The 16,149-nt window shown below is 49.3% G+C and overlaps 1 protein-coding gene across 2 annotated transcripts in view; it reads right to left on the bottom strand.

Moving 5' to 3' along the window:
* Positions 1–6,545: 6,545 nt before the first annotated feature.
* Ubash3a (ubiquitin associated and SH3 domain containing A) overlaps positions 6,546–16,149 on the bottom strand; it is a 33,154-nt gene continuing 23,550 nt past the window's right edge. The window contains exons 8-14 of one of the 2 annotated variants that reach the window (XM_059243937.1): positions 15,700–15,799; positions 14,775–14,897; positions 12,023–12,115; positions 10,169–10,313; positions 9,461–9,567; positions 8,477–8,586; positions 6,546–6,802 (exon numbers count right to left, since the gene is read on the bottom strand). In XM_059243937.1, coding sequence (XP_059099920.1) covers positions 6,665–6,802; positions 8,477–8,586; positions 9,461–9,567; positions 10,169–10,313; positions 12,023–12,115; positions 14,775–14,897; positions 15,700–15,799 — 816 coding nt within the window. In that variant the 3' untranslated portion in view covers positions 6,546–6,664. The remainder of the gene's footprint in view (positions 6,803–8,476; positions 8,587–9,460; positions 9,568–10,168; positions 10,314–12,022; positions 12,116–14,774; positions 14,898–15,699; positions 15,800–16,149) is intronic. The other variant, XM_059243939.1, reaches the window with a different exon arrangement.

Raw genomic sequence — 16,149 nt, 5'->3', positions numbered from 1 at the left:
CACAGATTCTGATAGGTTGTATTCCTATTCTCGATCAGTTAAAAAATTTTCCCCAGATTAAACAAAGATTTATTTATAGCGTGTGAGTACAAATGTGTGTGTTCATACTCTGCATGGAATGCCTGCAAAGGTCATAGGACAACTTGTGGGAGTTGGTTTTCTGCTTCCACCAGGTGGGTTCTGAGGATCAAACTCAGGTGGGTAGGCCTGTTGGCAAAGACCTCTAATGGCTGATCCATTTTCCCACCCCATTTTCCCCTTTGACTTGGCCTCTGACCCAGGAATTAGTTAGAGATGTGTTATTAGTTTACAAATAGGTAGATTTTCTTTTTACGTTTTCTGTCATCATTTCTAATCTAGTTCTTTCGTGGACAGAAAATGTATATCCCACGATTCAAATGCTTTTACATTTATTACAGTTTGCTTTATAGCCTAGGATGTGGTCATTTTGGCAAACAAGCCATGTTGTACTCGAAAAGAGTGAATTTACCACCGTGTGGTGAGGTTCTCCATAAGTATTGATTAGGTCAAGTTGATTGGTAGTGCTTTCGGGTCTTTTATGTATTTATTGATTTTCCTTCTTTCCGTTTTTAGTGACTACTGACCTATTAAAACCCATGAAAAATGGCTGCAGATTTTCCTACAGGTGGCGACAGGGTTTAGTGTCTTCTGTTGCCCTGTCACACATCTCTTAAAGACCATGATGAATACCCTACTTAGCATTGATTGTCATCTTGACCAGAATCACCTGAAAAAGGAGTCTTGGCTGAGTCACTGGCTTGATCAGATTGGTCTGGGGGCTCGTCTGGGTGGGAACTGGCCCAGCCCACCGTGGGCGGTACCATCCCAGGCAGGTGCTCCAGGGCTGTATAAGAAAGCAAAGTCCGAGCTGGGTGAGAGAGCCAGCATGCAGTGTGCCTCCAGATTTCTGCCTCGGGTTCCTGTCCCGACTTCCCTCAGTGATGGGCTGTGACCTGGAAGTGTAAGTCAAACAACACCTTTCAACCTAGGAGGAGCTACCGAGCATTCAGACACAGCCTGTGGGGGCACATTCTAGAGTCCAGCATGGGCAGCAGGGAAGGGTTCACATACTAGATCACAGAAGGATAGGAGGGACATTGGCGTGGAATATGAGGTTCCAGAAATGGGAAGTATCTGAAGTAGGGTGGAGGAAGTCAAACAAAATGGAGATATGGATAGATATTTTGGAATGCAAAACACCAAGGGTTCGAGTGTTTTCTCATAGCAAAGGAAAGTAACAACTGCAAGGAGCGTGCCTTGTTTTATTCGCTTTATAGCTGCCTGCAGAGCATTGCGGTGGGTTTTTCTTTGTTTCCCCTCCCCTCAGGATTTGTGGCAATTTCACAACACACAAATCCATTGAAATCTACTGACACCATTTCCCCAACAGCTCAGATGGTTGTTACTGTTTCTTTTTCAGCAGTATTTTAAATTAAGGTATATACACTGTATTTTAGAACACCTTGCTATCACACACTTAATAGAGAACAGTGTGGCATAGCTTTTGTGTTCGGAGGGAGACCAGAAATTCTGTGTGGTTCACTTTATTGCACCATTTGCTTTATGGTGGTGGTGCGAGAGTGAACCTGTAATAGCTCGAGGTGTGCCCGTGCATGTATTCTGTCCTCTCCTGGGAGGAGAGGAGAGCATGTCCCTGTGGGCCCTCTTTGCCCCAGAGCTGAAGTCTCTGTTTGCTGACGCTGGTTTGATACTTAGTATTGCACTGTATCACTTTGAAAAGGGTCGGAAGCTTTTTGTTACTGTTGTTTTTCCTGTACTTAAAGTGTGATGTGTGTGTACATGCTTGCATTCATGTATTCGGCAGGTTTAAAGTACATTTTACTCCAGGATGATTTTGTTCCTGAGATAACAGCTGCTGTCAATCACCAATTTCTTGGCATCCATCCTCTCTTGAACTTGGTCCTACTTCTTCTTCTTTCTAGCAGTATTGTTATTTTACTGACTGATATGATTTAAATTGTTTTTTAAATTAGCATTTGTGTGTGCGTTTGTGTAGGCACGTGTGTGTGCATGCATGGGTGGACTCCAAAGGTGTCTTCCTTAAGAGCTGCCTACCTTCTTTTTTGAACCTGGAGCTCACTGATCTTCCAACACAGCCAGCAAGCGCCTGAGATCCTCTTGTCTCGAAGGCCTGGGTTCTGGGTGGAACTCAGGCCCTCGTGCTTAGGTGGCCGTGCTTTCCTGACTGAGACATCTCTCCAACCCACATTTTTAATTAGCATGCAAAGTGGGCTCCATTGCAGCATTTTTAAGCACAACCTGTGTTCGTTCCCCCTCCCCCTCCTTCTTCCCTTCTGCTCCCCCCTCGCCACCCCCTTGTCCTCTTCCACTCCCAGTAACACCCTTTCCACTCTCGTGACACACGGCTCATCACCCCATCCCCCTCTTGCAGTCCCTTTCTATGGATACTAGCCCTGTTTCTTTCTCCTGGGCATCCAGCTTTTCACCATGACATGTTTGGCGCAGGCAGTCCCTGCTCACCAGCCATTCCAGCAGTCTGACTGAGGTACAGCCTGCTGCTCTCAGCTCATGAGGGGTTAAAAGCACAAACCAAGAGGAGGAAAACCACACCAGGAAACCAGGGTCTGTAAAAGCCATTCTTGGTGTCTGCCTCTTTTCAGGAGCCATTTCTGAATTTCTTTTCCTTTCCTTTCCTTACCCTGAATTTCTGACTTCAACAAAATTGCTGTTTTACTTTTTTTTTTTTTTGTATATGATTTTTTTTGCATCCCAAGGTGTAGAAAAATCTATTTTAGTCAATTTTCTCCAATCCCAGGTGGTACAGCCTTCTCCCTCCACAGAATTGATACTGTGTGCTGGCATTTAGTTACGCTAGACTTAACACACCTGTTCACGGGTCGGAGAGGCACTCTAGAAAGTTCTGGGTAATCCAGCTGCCACATGAGCAGCACCAGAGCTGTTACCACAGCTAGAGAAGACAGTTCCATCCCCCAGTTGGCTGATTGCCACTCTGCGACAACCCACTGAGAAGCTTCTGCTATTCGCCCATTTCCCAGACAAGGAAGTGGATTATAACAGATCAACAAGTGTAGGTGAGGGCCAGGCTCTGGGCCTCTGTGCTGGACTCAGAGTTTTCTGATGTTGACATGTCTATTCTTAGAGACAGTAGAAGACCATGTGGTCAGATATGACCACTTCCCATTCTCAGAATAACCTTTGCTCTAGTCAATAGCTGGACAGACAGCTTTCCCCGACTCCAGGGCCTGGTCTCTGCTGTCTGTAGTCACTTCCTGCTGTTTGTTATAGATAGGCTCCCGGATCCTTGTAGATACCAAGATCCTGGGATACACAAGATATTTATATAGAATGGAGCCGTCTTTGTACACAATCAGCATGTATCCTCATGACTGATCATTTCTACATTACTTACAATGCTTAATGCAACATGCATGATGTGTAGACAGGCCCAGCTAATAGTACTGTTTATTATATACTTCATGTGGAGCTGCATAACCTACCTAGTGTCCAGCTCCTGGGTGGGGCAGTTTTGGTGCTCTTGGCAATGATCTTCATGCAGTGTAGAAGTTATTTGTGACTGTCATATAATGTACATAGACTAGATGGCTTAATTAAAAGGAAATTCAATAGCAAGATGTCACAGTCTGCTTCCTCCTGAGGCCTCTCTCCTTGGCTGGCAGAAGGTATCTCCTGCTGTGTCTTCACAGGCTTACTCATCTGTGTGTGTATTTTCATCAGCGTTCTATTGCTGTGAAGAGAGACCACAATATGGCAACTCTTATAAAAAGAGAGCATTTTAGTTAGGGCTTGCTTAGAGTTTCAGAGGTTTAGTCCATCATCCTCATGGAGGCGAGCAAGGCAGTACACAGGCAGACACAGTAGCTGAGTTCTACATCTGGATCTGAAGGCAGCAGGAAGAGAGAAAGCCACTGGGCCTGGCTTGGGCTTTTGAAATGCTGAAGCCCACCCTTGGCATCACACTTCCTCCAATAAGGTCACTCCTCCTGATCCTTCTCAAGTAGTGGCACTCCCTGACGACCAAGCATTCAAATATATGAGCCTGTGGGAGCCATGCTTATTCAACTGCCACAATGTGTCTGTTTGCATCTTGACTTCCTTTTCTTATAAGGATCGGGTCCATCCTGATGACCTCATTTACCTCAGGTGCCTCTTTCAAGATTTTGTCTCCAGGTCAGCAAATGACTCAGGATGTAAGGATGCTTGTTGCTCAAGGCTGGCCACCTGACTTCAATCCCCAGAACCTAAGTGGACTGGTTTGAGTGAGAATGGGCCCCATAGGCTTACATGTTTGAATACTTGGTCTGTAGTTGGTGGGAACTATTTGGTAAGGACTAAGAGGTTGGAGGAGGTGTGTCACTGCGGTGGGAGTGGGGGGGCAGGGGTGGCTTTCGAAAGACTCATGCCATTCCCAGGGTGCACACTCTCTGCCTCGTGCCTGTGGATCAAGATGTGAGCTCTCGGCTGTCCCTGGTGCTATGCCTTTGCTCTGCCACCTTGGACTCTAACTCCCTGAAACCGTAAGCTCAATTAAATACTTTCTAAAGTGCCTTGGTCATAGTGTTTTGTCACAGCACTAGAAATGTATCTAAGACACCACATAAAGTGAGTAGGTAAAAGAGAACCAGTTCCACAAAGTTGTCTCTGACATCCGCATATTCCCTGTAGCCTGAGCATACACGAGTGCTTACACGTAACTCTCTCTCTCTCTCTCTCTCTCTCTCTCTCTCTCTCACACACACACACACACACACACACACACACACACTTTTTCTTTTCTAAAGATCCTATCTCCAAATACAGTCTTACACTGAAGTACTGAAGTACTAGGATCAGGACTTCCGTGTGATTGATGAACTGATTCAGCCTGCAGCAGTGAGGCTCAGCAGCTCTTTGGGTGACCCAGCCCCCAAGTTGCTCCCCAGCCTCTCCCAGGAACTGGGGTGGGGGAGGGGAGTGCCTTGAGCTTTTGAGCTGTCCACTGACAGGGCCATTTTCTTTGTTTGCACCGCTGAACTCTGCAGAACCGTCTACTGGTTGAACTCGGGAGGAAAGAGCACAGCTCTGCCTATGACACGTCGATAGAAATCCTATTTAAAAAACTCAAGTTGGCTCTGAAATGAAAAAGTCAAAGAATGTGGGATTGGAAGGTGGGCCAGGGCAGGGAAGGTGTCCTTCCCAGATGTTGCCAGCAGGGGTCAGATGAGCTCAGACACATCAATGGCCAGCCCCTGGGGAGGAAGGAAAAGTGTACCAGAAGTCTCCCTCCCTATTCTCTCCCTTTCTCCCTCCCTGCCCCCACTTCCAGTTCTTTCCTGCCTTCAGCCGCAACCCAGAGTGCAACACTGAAAAGCAGCGAGTCTTGCAACAGGAAACTGGCAAAGAAGAAAGACCCATTCAAAAGAACCATCATGGTGTGGGGGATGACTGCAGTGTAAGATACTTGTGCATGGGCTTTGGGGACGGGGTGGCCTCTATAGCTTGAGTTGGAAGGACACTAGACAGAGAATCTCATTTACTGCTAGACCAAGATTTCCCAAGTCAGAGTCATTCTGGAATAGAGTCGTTCCCCCCCCCCACACACACACACACAGGTAAAGACAAGGGACTTACTCCTTCCACTCAGAAAGCCCCAGCCCCCCGATTGGTGAGAAGGAGAAGCCAAAAATGACATGCACAAAGTGTGTGTATAGGGCTCAGATCTTTATGTCTAGACCCTTGTACAATAGCCACGATGTGCTCAGAAGGACAGAGGCTGTGGCAGGCTGGAGAATGGCCTTCAAAGACATCCACATCCTAATTCTGGGACCATAAACATGTGACCTCTGTGGCTAAGGGACATTGTAGGCACGGTTGTCAAGGAAGATTCTAGGTTACTGAGCATAGTTTGCCACAGGGTCTTTCGGGGAAGGGGCTCTGTGACCATGCCTTAGAACTTCCCCAAACTGATTTGCAATAGAACATTATAAATATAATGGCAGGAAGTATAAATGCCTCTAGATTCTGGAAATGGCTGAGGAAGGGGCCTCTAGAATCTGTAGGGGAACGCAACCCACAGGGACCTCCAGAACCACACCCTGGTCTATGTGCATTAGGAATTTTACACTGCCTTGATCATCACAGTGTTTCTGGCAAATGTGTTCTGGCAGCAGCACAGAACCAATACACACAGGCTGGTGCCAGCAGCTGCCCTGGTTTTGATCCGGTGGGCCGTTTCTTTGGCTGACTACTGTTCCTCTTTCAGCTGGTGTGGCCCTGGCTGAAGAGTAATTGCTATAGAAGGAAGGAGGGTTCCTAAGAGCATACAAAATAGAAAGGTAGCCTCTTCTGGCGTGGGGGGTGGGGAGCCTTTAGTTCCTGGAAGTGAGGCAGTTCCTCTGTTCTCTCCAACCCAGCACACATGTTGCAATGCGGTGTCCTAATCCAGACCTCTGCTGTGGCTTCCACAGTCAGGCTGGCAGGGTAGCAGAGCTGCAGACGACTGTGATGAAGGTATGAGCCATGGCGGTACCCCTGAATATCAAGTGTACTTAGTGCTTCTCCAAGTCATGGCAGACGAGGGGATAGGATGCCTTTGTAATCCTAATCACAGCCCCTCATGCCTTGTCGACAAGCTTGGGTTGGCTCAGTTGCTCGAGATCCAGTTCTTCCAGTTAAAAGCCGAATTGGCACCATGTGTCAGCGTCTTCACTGGGGGGTTCACCAGCTCCCACTTCCCTTCCTCTTTATTTTCTTCACAGAAGCACATTCCCAGACATGGGATCTGGAAAAGAGTTTAGAATGTTTAGAATGTTCTGTTACATGTCAATCAACACTGGGGTACTTTTCAAGCCCACTGACTATGCTTCTACATCATAGAAGTGGACCAGATGATCCCAGGCTGCCAGGGCACCATGGAACCAATGTCAGCCTCCATCATGTTACTTCCACCTGGGGATGATCAGCCCTCCCAAAAATGGGACCTTGGGTGAGATTGGTCATAACTTGGAGTGGGGCTGCTAAGCATTCTGGGAGCCATGGGTCAGTCCTTCTTGCCCACAGAATTACCAGGTCCACATGCCTATGGGGGCGGGGACCCTGCCAACTAGCTACAAAGTACCTCATTCCTGCTTCACCTGCAGGCTCAGGATTGAGGTTTTTAGACCACAGAATAAAATACAAAGTCAATCCTTGGGCTCCCATGCCTTCATCTGTAAGTGGACCTGCCAGGAGGGTCCTTGTGTCGAAGGCTTTTCTGTCTGCACACCTTGCTTACCCTGTCTCACCCTCTTTTTTTTATGTCTATGAATTCTTTGGTCAGACAAGGTTTGCAAAAATCCCAAGCTGCATGGAGGAATTTGAGCAGAGGCTACTGTGGACTCAAGGACCAGTCATCTTAGCTGCAGACAGGGACCATCAGGGTGTAATGGGCTGGACAAAGGAAGGCCTTGGATATTCAGGGTCCTGCATGCTGATCCCCATTGGAAGGCTCATCATTCAGCAGAGACCTTGAATAAATTTCTGATCTGCAGGCTGTTGAATTTGGGTGGGGTGGAAGTAGACTCTAAACAGTCAGCATAAGAACGTTCTGGAGTTTAAAAGTTTATAGGTATCTTTTTTTTTTCTTGTCCTCATCCTCCTCTTCCCTATGCCTTCTTCCTTCTCTCTTTCCTCCTTTCCTCCTGTTGAACTAGGGTTCGGTCTCTGTGTTTCTCAGACGGGGCTCAAACTCATTAGCTCATGTGGTCATCCTGCCTCATCTATAATTCTATACCAGTCGAGTCAGGGCATGGGATCACTGGTTAGTTAGAGAAAAAGAGAGAAAGAGAAAGAGAGAATATGAATGTAGGAGGCTAGCCCTGAGCAGGTCACCAGGGGAGAAAGGGCTGGTCTCAGATGAACAATGCATCACCTGGCCACCACCCTCTCTGTTCAATAGGTCACCCAAAGTCCCGCTCCTCTGCATGCTTGCCACCAGCCTGCCATCAGAGGTTTGCACAGCGCTGGCCCAGCACCTGGTCATGCTGACAGAGAGCTACAGTGAGTTCACACTTGCCCCTTGAGAGGTGACTCAGGAGGTGAGTGGGTGGAGGTTCCTTCTGTCTGTCAGTGCTCCTCCCAGAGGTACCCTTCTCCCCTTACTCAAACAATGACTCCTGATTCCGTACAGGACCTTAGTTCTGCAATTAGAGCTGCAGGGACATGGGCTGTGGGCTGACTGAACAAACCTGGAAACTTCTTGACATCACTGACTACAAAGAACTGAGACTGCCATATGGTGATAGAATGGCGGGCCTGTCCCACAGCTCCTGCAGGTGTGCCCTCCATAGGAGCAGGTGGGCACACTCTCATGGTCCTGCCAGCTCTGGTTTGGACACTTGTTTTCATTCTACAAAGAGTGCCATGACCCTGTGCCTGCTTTACTTTGAGATAAAAGAGGCACAAGAGGGACACATACCTTTCTTACCAGCTGGGCAAAATCTCCACATTCCCTGGGTGGGAGCCCGAGGAGTGGCCTAGTGCAGGAGTCAAGTGCTGAGCTGTGGCTCACGATGAGGGTGATGCCTACTGTAGACAAAACACCTGGAGGTCAGAGCAGGCACCGGGAGCACTTTGTAAGACAGAGGGCTCCTTTAAGTCTTGCGGGTCCAGCTACCATGCCCCTGTGAGGTGGTGGGGTGGGGAGTAGTGTGGGTGGGAAAACTCAGTCGCTCGTCCATGATTTGGAGTGTACCACCTCCCCACCTGGGGAGAGGGTGTAGCATCTGTGTGCCAGCTTCAAGGATGGCATAAGGGTGATCCGAGCCACTATCTTCTTGTGGCTGGCTGCCTAGGTCCTGTCAACCACAGGTGGGGTATGTGATGGCTGCCACCCAGACCCTATCCAATCACTTTAGCTGGCTTATCACTGTGAGCCTGAGATGGTACCCGCTTTAGATAAGGGTTTGCAGTGTCCACGGGCTCAGGGAGCCTCAGCATGGTTGATGTGATGGGCTCCAGACAGCTAGAGAGTGGTGTGGGACCCAGCACCTCTGTGTGAGCTTTGTGTTGGACAAGGCGAGGCTGGGAGAGCTGGGAGCGTGGCTGGTGGTTAGGGCAGGAGGGCTGTGACTCCACCTCACTTTCCCTAGGCATTGACTGCTCCATCTTTCATTCCTTCTGGATTCTCTTGTTTCCTTCCAGTTAACTCTAGCCTTTTAGACATGGATAAACTGTGAAGACCCTGATGTTCTCAAGGCCCATCAGTGCACAGCACCAGAGGATGCAGACCTGGGCTACATGGGGTATGTGTGTATGCATTCACTCCCTGTCATGGTGGAGATGAGATACTATTGGCCAGAGCATCGGGGTAGGGAGGTGGGGACATTAATAGCTCAGAGTCAGCCAATCCCATCCCAGAGAAGCCTGAGGCTGTTCCTCCTCCAATCTGTGGGACACTCACTGTCCTGTGGGCATGTGTTGATGATCTGCCCCATGCTCACGGCGCACCTTTCCACGTACTGGTCATAGCTCTCGGCTGGCATGAGGGAGCAGCGGGGGAACGCAGGCCTGAAAGGAGGATGGAGAGAGATATGGCTGCTGTCTTAGCCTTCTGGTGACCAAGAGGGTGTGTGCTGGAGCAGCTGAGAGGGACCATGATCCTCCAGATGCCTGTCAGACAGGGCTCATGGGTTCATAGCCAGCAGGGGCTTCTGGATGTGTTCCACATCAGCAGAGGGCTGTGGTACCCACCCCCAGCATGGATGCTGACTGAGCAACAGGAATTCTGTACATCCCAGTCAGTCACCCCGAGAAGGACAAAGACACTCCCCTTCACAAGAACCCTCTTCTGGATGAGGTCCCTCTACGTCCATCCTTGCAGGGCCAGTTGTAGCAGGAGCACCCCACCTCCCATAGGTGGTCAGGTTCCCCAGCCTCCATGGCCCCTAGGTGATGTGTGTTCACTGTAGCTACCTTCACCAGGAGTCTTGCTGGTAGGCTGAGCAAGACCACAACCCTCACGCCATTTCCCATGGCCTCCCTCCTGCTCATTCCTATACCCACAGCTCAATATACCTCACTCTCCACTGCAGGGCCCCACCTCAGTAGGTAGACTTTCTTTAACATGAACTAGAGAAGCCTCGATGGCAGAGAATTGTAAGGTGCCTACCTGTAATCAGGGTCAACATTGAAGTGTGCCTCTGTCAGCTCCTCCAAGCTCAGGAAGGTCGGGGTGGCCTTGCTGGCTTCCCACTTCATCCATTCGAAGATTCCAGGCTCAACCCTTATCTTCAGCCTCTTCTCCAGTTTGAGTTCTGGGGTCAATGCAAAACAAGCATGCACGTTACCTAAAGACGTTTCTTCATAGCTAGGTCCACCATGCTGGTCAGTGGTTTTGTCAACTCGACACAAGGCAGACCTCTGGGAAGAGGAACCTCAGCTGAGAAAATGCCTCCATAAGATTGGTCTGTAGGCCAATCTCTAGCTGTCCTGCGACTCACTATGTAGAGTCCTTGGACTCCCGGAGATCTGCCTGCCTCTGTATCCCAAGTGCTGAGGTTAAAGGCGTGCACCACTATGCCCATTTCCTTGATTAATTACTGATGTGGGAGGGCCAAAAGCACTGTGGGTGGTGCCATGCTTGGACAGGCGATCCTGGTTGCTCTAAGAAAGTAGGCTGAGCAAGCCATGGGGGCGGGGCAAGCCAGGGGTCAGCAGCGCTCCTCCACAGCTTCAGCTCCTGCCTCCAGGTTCCTGCTCTGAGCTCCTACCACAGCCTCTCTGACTTATGGATGCTGACATGGAAGTGTAAGTCAAATATGCCTCTTCCTCCCCCAGTTGGTTTTGGTTAGTGTTTTATCACAGTAATGGAACAGCAAACTAGGACACCAACCTATCCTCGAGTCCAAGGAAACCCTTCACAAGTGTGACTCTTTCCTGGCAAAGGTCATCCTGGGCTTTAAGTTCAGTTCTGCCATCTCTGAGACCTAAACCACCAGGCAGCTGTAGAAATCCAAGGACTGACACCATGTTGCCCACCAGGATGGACCACGCTGCCTTGTTAGGGGGACACCACAGGCAGCAGTCCCACCCTAGGGTGTCACTCTAACTTCAAATACAGCTCACTCAACCCATGCCACAGCCTCACTCTTGATAGAATGATGTGACGATAGTGACCGATGGGGCAGGAGGTAAGGGGTCAGAGAGAAATGTTTGGAACATTCTGATTGCTCACAGCTTACCCTCCCCCAAGCATCTTACATCCCGCCCCAAAGGCCTGTCAAGTAAGGCTGTGAATGGGATGAAAGTGTAATCCAGAGGGGTTCAGATGGGGGGCAGGGCCCCTGCCTCCTGACTGCTGACCTTGGACAAAGAGAGCTTCCTCCCTGCAGCAAACACTTCCATGACCCCCTAAGTGTGGATAGATCTCATGTGCCCACCAGCTGCCCAGGTGGCTACACCATCTTGCATGGCTGAGAGGATCTGCTAATGGTGTCCTGACAGGTGATGCTGGACAGCTCCCTCCGAGCATCGACCCTACTCTGGGATGTCATGCATGTTGGATCTAGAAGGGTCCACAGCAGCCCCAGCTTTCTAGGCTTGCGAATGTTCCTTTCTAAGTACTGAGACACTTTGCAGAAAGGAACCACGGGGCAAAGCAGGAGAGCTGGTTCTACTAGGTTCCTTTTACTAACCAGCCAGAGACTGGGGTGCCCGTTTGTCCCCTTAGGTTCAGCTTCCTGAATTTATAAAATGCAAACCAGATGAACTCAACAATCTCATCAGCAGACGTTGATCCTGTGACACCAGTGGTCCTACCATGGGTCCTAAAACCTTAGCAATCTAGGATGTTAGTGGCTCATTTCTTCCAGCAGCTCCTAGAAGGCAGTTTCTAACCGCCTCTTGGCTTAGATGTGGCCATTCCCTGTCCATCATCTCATTCACCTCCGACCCCTCTTTGCTCCCCATGGAGAGCTGCCTCAAGATCAAATCAAAAGGAGGGTCTGCTGAACTTCTCACCCACCTTCCAGGATGTGCTTGGCTGTCTGCACACAGCGCAGGGCTGGAGACACAAAGACTGCTGTGACTCGAATGCCGCTGTCCAGCAGAGCCTCTCCTGGAAAACAAGGTAGGAAACACCCTTCATGCATCAGCCCAGGATGAGGGTTTACCTTGGTGGTGTGCAGGGATGTATGGGGCATCTACCCACTGCTGTACACACCTGCAGGATCCCCCACCAGGTCAGGGTAGAAACTGCAACTGTGACGAGTAATCACTCTAGTGACTACATTACACTGTATGGTGGAGGGGGATGGCCCAGGGGTCAGTGAGCCCGTAGGTAGTGGAGGTTCCTCCCAGCTGGCCACAGAGCAGGAATGAGAGGAAACCAAAGGGGGATGTACTTGGCATGTGACCCATGTTCCTTGGCTGTGTTGAGAAATGGAGGGGCCCATGTTACAAGGCATGGGTGTGACCTCAGAAGCAGAGAGTGGCCAATAGCAGCCAGGGAAGGCCCCAGTCCTGCACCCGTGAGGACGAGAGTTCTAATCATAGCCTGGGTGAGTCTGGAAGGAGCCATGGGCTCCAGATAGAAGTGACTCTGTGGACCCTGCTCAAGTCAGATCTGCACTGTAGGCTTAACGTGGACATTGCTTTATACCTTCATGGTCATCTAGTTGGTCACTTCAAGGCCATCCATGGCTTGTGCAATGATAGGCTGTAATCCAACCATGTTTTCTTTGTGACACTGGAAGTGACTTTTCACCCACACAAGATACACACACGTTGGGAGCTGTTCAAACATCTCCATAAGTATTCAGGCACAAAGACAGGACTTCTGGGACACACATACACATCATATACATACACATGTGTGCATTGCCCTGAGGGAGAAGGGACTCTGTGGGGCTGTGTGTGGCTGGTGTATCCCAACTTCAGAGCCAACCGTTGTCTCACTGGGAGCCTGAAACAGCTACAGTATGAATGTGGCATCCTCATCCAGAGAGCTGGCAGGGAAGCACTATGTGTTCATGCAAGAAGCAGGAGAGCTGGTTCTACTAGGTTCCTTTTACTAACCAGCCAGAGACTGGGGTGCCCGTTTGTCCCCTTAGGTTCAGCTTCCTGAATTTATAAAATGCAAACCAGATGAACTCAACAATCTCATCAGCTCCCCAGATTAGATCTAATGGAAGGAGAATACCCAGTCATTAACTCAAAGCTCTGAGTGCAATATAACCCATGAGGGCATGTGCCGTGTGTGTGTGTGTGTGTGTGTGTGTGTGTGTGTGTGTGTGTGTATATGGAGGTCAGAGATCAACCTCAAAAGTCATCCTCAGGAATGCTCTCCACCCTTTAAGACAGCATTTCTCACTGGCCTGGAAACTCACCGTGTAGGCTAGGCTAGGCTGGCCGGCCCCGGAGCTGGCTTGCTAGGGAGCAGCAGCCTGTCTCCATGTCCCTAGCACAGGGAATACGAGTGCACACCACCACACCCAGCTTTTTTCATGTAGATTCTGAGTATCAGATCCAGGTGCTTCTGCTTGCACAGCAAACACTTGGCCGACTGAGCCGACTCCCCAGCTTGGTGTTAATTTTATAAGTGACACTCTTGGTGCATCTGATATTTATTGATCTCTCCTCTCCCTACGGTGTCCCTCTCCCCGTATTTCATTGCTCACATCACCAACCATCCATTACTGGATCAGACTGCTCCAATTTTGGTCACTAGCTGTGTGACCCTAGTTAAATCATCTAACACCTCTGTGGTGGTTTAAATGAGAACACTCCACCCCAGCTCATATATTTGAATATTTGGTCCCCAGTTAGTGGAACTGTTTGGGAAGGATTAGGAGGTGTGGCCTTGTTGGAGGAGGTGTGTCACTGGAGGTTGGGCTTTGAGGTTTCAAAAGCTCATGTCAAGTCCAGGCTCCCTCTGCCTCCTGCCTGTGGATCAGGAAATAAACCCTCAGTTACTGCTATAGCACCATGCTAGCCTGCCTGCATGCATGCATGCTCCCTGCCATGATGATCACGGGCTAATCCTCTGAAACTGTAAGCAAGCTCTCAATTACATGCTTCCTTTTATAAGTTGCCTTGATCACATCTCTTCACAGCAATGAAACAGTCACTAAGACAATCTCTGTGTCCCTGTATGGGCAGAGTATGGAAGGCATCAGCACTAATGTCAAAGGATGCATGGCAGGGGCTCAGTGTGCACAGCTAAGATCCTTATTATCACTTTCTCTCTGGTGGGAACACACTTAAACATACCTGTGATGATATATTTTGTATCCTAATAAAACTTGCCTGAAGATCAGAGGACAGAACAAGCCACTAGATTAAACATAGAGGCCAGGCAGTGGTGGCACACACCTTTAATCCTAGCATGTGGGAGGCAGAGATCAGTTTGGATCTCTGTGAGTTCAAAGCCACCATGGACTACATGAGATTGACTCAGTCTAGGAGAGAAACAGAGCCAGGCAGTGGTGACACACACCTTTAATCCCAGCACTTGAGATCTCACACCTTTAATCCCAGTATGTGGGAAGTCACATGCCTTCAAGCCCAGCAATAGGAAGTAAGTAATATGGTGGGCAGAGAAAGGTATATAAGGCGTGAGGAGACAGGAACTAGAGGTTTTTTTTCAGGCTGAGAAGTCCTAGAGGTAAGAGGTGTCTGTGGCTTGTTCCTTTGTCTCTCTGATCTTTCAGCAATTACCCCAATATCAGGCAATGGGTTTTTATTATAAGACCTATTAGAATTCGAGCTACACATACCAGCAAGTCTGGCCTGGAAAATTCCACAGGATGATAAGGGCGGATCATTTTCAAAGTCTTTGATACCATTGCTCCTCCTGGGCAGGCTGCGGGGGAAGTTCAGGTCTGGCCTGTAGTATTTTCCTAAAGTAGAAACAAGTGGCAGACATCTGGGACCACTGAATCAGATCCATTTGTCCCTCAAGATCCCCAAACCGAGATCCACATGGGAAGGGTATTGCCTAAGTCCTTGCCAATGCTGTTGTTTCTGGAATGTTCTGTGATGTGGATTCAATTCATGGAGCAAATATTGCTCTGCAGGCCTGTAACATATTCTCAAATGCAGAGCACATAGGTTTGAGCCCCAGGGACTATGAGCCTACTTCATCCTCTCAGCCCTCATCACTCACACAAGGGAGAGGAAGCGTGTCTCTCCAAGACAGGCTTCTGAGTGGGTATCCGTTAACTGGGGGCAGTATGAAGCCTCCTGGGTGTATTGCTGATGTTGGGACAGTCCACACTTGGCTGGAGGTACCCCACCTTAGGAACTCTTCAGTCAGGGGCTTAAATGTAGGACCAGAAAACAGGGGCTGCATGACACTGTGGTCCCCTTGAATTTGACATTGGCCTCTCAGATCTGTCAATCTGGTAGGAATTCTGACCCTTAGCTATGAGCTGTGGGACCAGAAACAAGTGGCTGAACCTCTCTCATCATAGAAAAGGGGAAACCAGAATTGCCACATGTCACTGGACTGGTGCCAAGGGCCTGGCTCAGACATGTGGCCAATGTGTATGTGGGTGGGTGTCCATACCCACCCAAGTGACCCCAAAGCCATCTCCCAGCAGCAGCTGTGCTATGGCTGCTCTAGAGGACAGTACTGCTGGGATCTAGGGCCCCTCAAGGACACAGAGACAGTTTGTCTAGAGTCACCCGGACTCAACCTACCATCAGTGGTAGTGCACTGCTGTAGCCAAGACTTCCCAAAGACCTGGTCCACTCTCTCCCCGTGGCGTACTACCAGCACGCCTCTCCTCACGATGGTAGCCTGGAGCAGGAGCAATGGGACACGGAGTTATTAATTAGATTTAATACTCTACAGTATCTGCCAGCTGTTGCCTAGAGATAGAGTGTCTCCCAAGCTGTTCAGCCACTGGGGTCAGGCTGACAGCCTTCATTCACAGCGATGAGGCTGGGGTCGCCCCATCATAGACATGTACTTTTCAACCTTTTTGTCTCTTTCAAGTATCTATCTATCTACTATCTATCTATCTATCTTCAATCATCTATCAACCTATGGTGATTGTAATAGGAAGTGTTCCCTATAGGCTTAGGTATTTGAACACTTGGTCCCCAGTTGGCAGTGCTGCTTGGGGAGGGTTTAGTAAGCGCACCCTT

The sequence above is a fragment of the Peromyscus eremicus genome, chromosome 16_21, assembly GCF_949786415.1.
Source record: "Peromyscus eremicus chromosome 16_21, PerEre_H2_v1, whole genome shotgun sequence".
Classification (NCBI taxonomy): domain Eukaryota; kingdom Metazoa; phylum Chordata; class Mammalia; order Rodentia; family Cricetidae; genus Peromyscus; species Peromyscus eremicus.
This window is presented reverse-complemented; position numbering and strand designations above follow the sequence as displayed.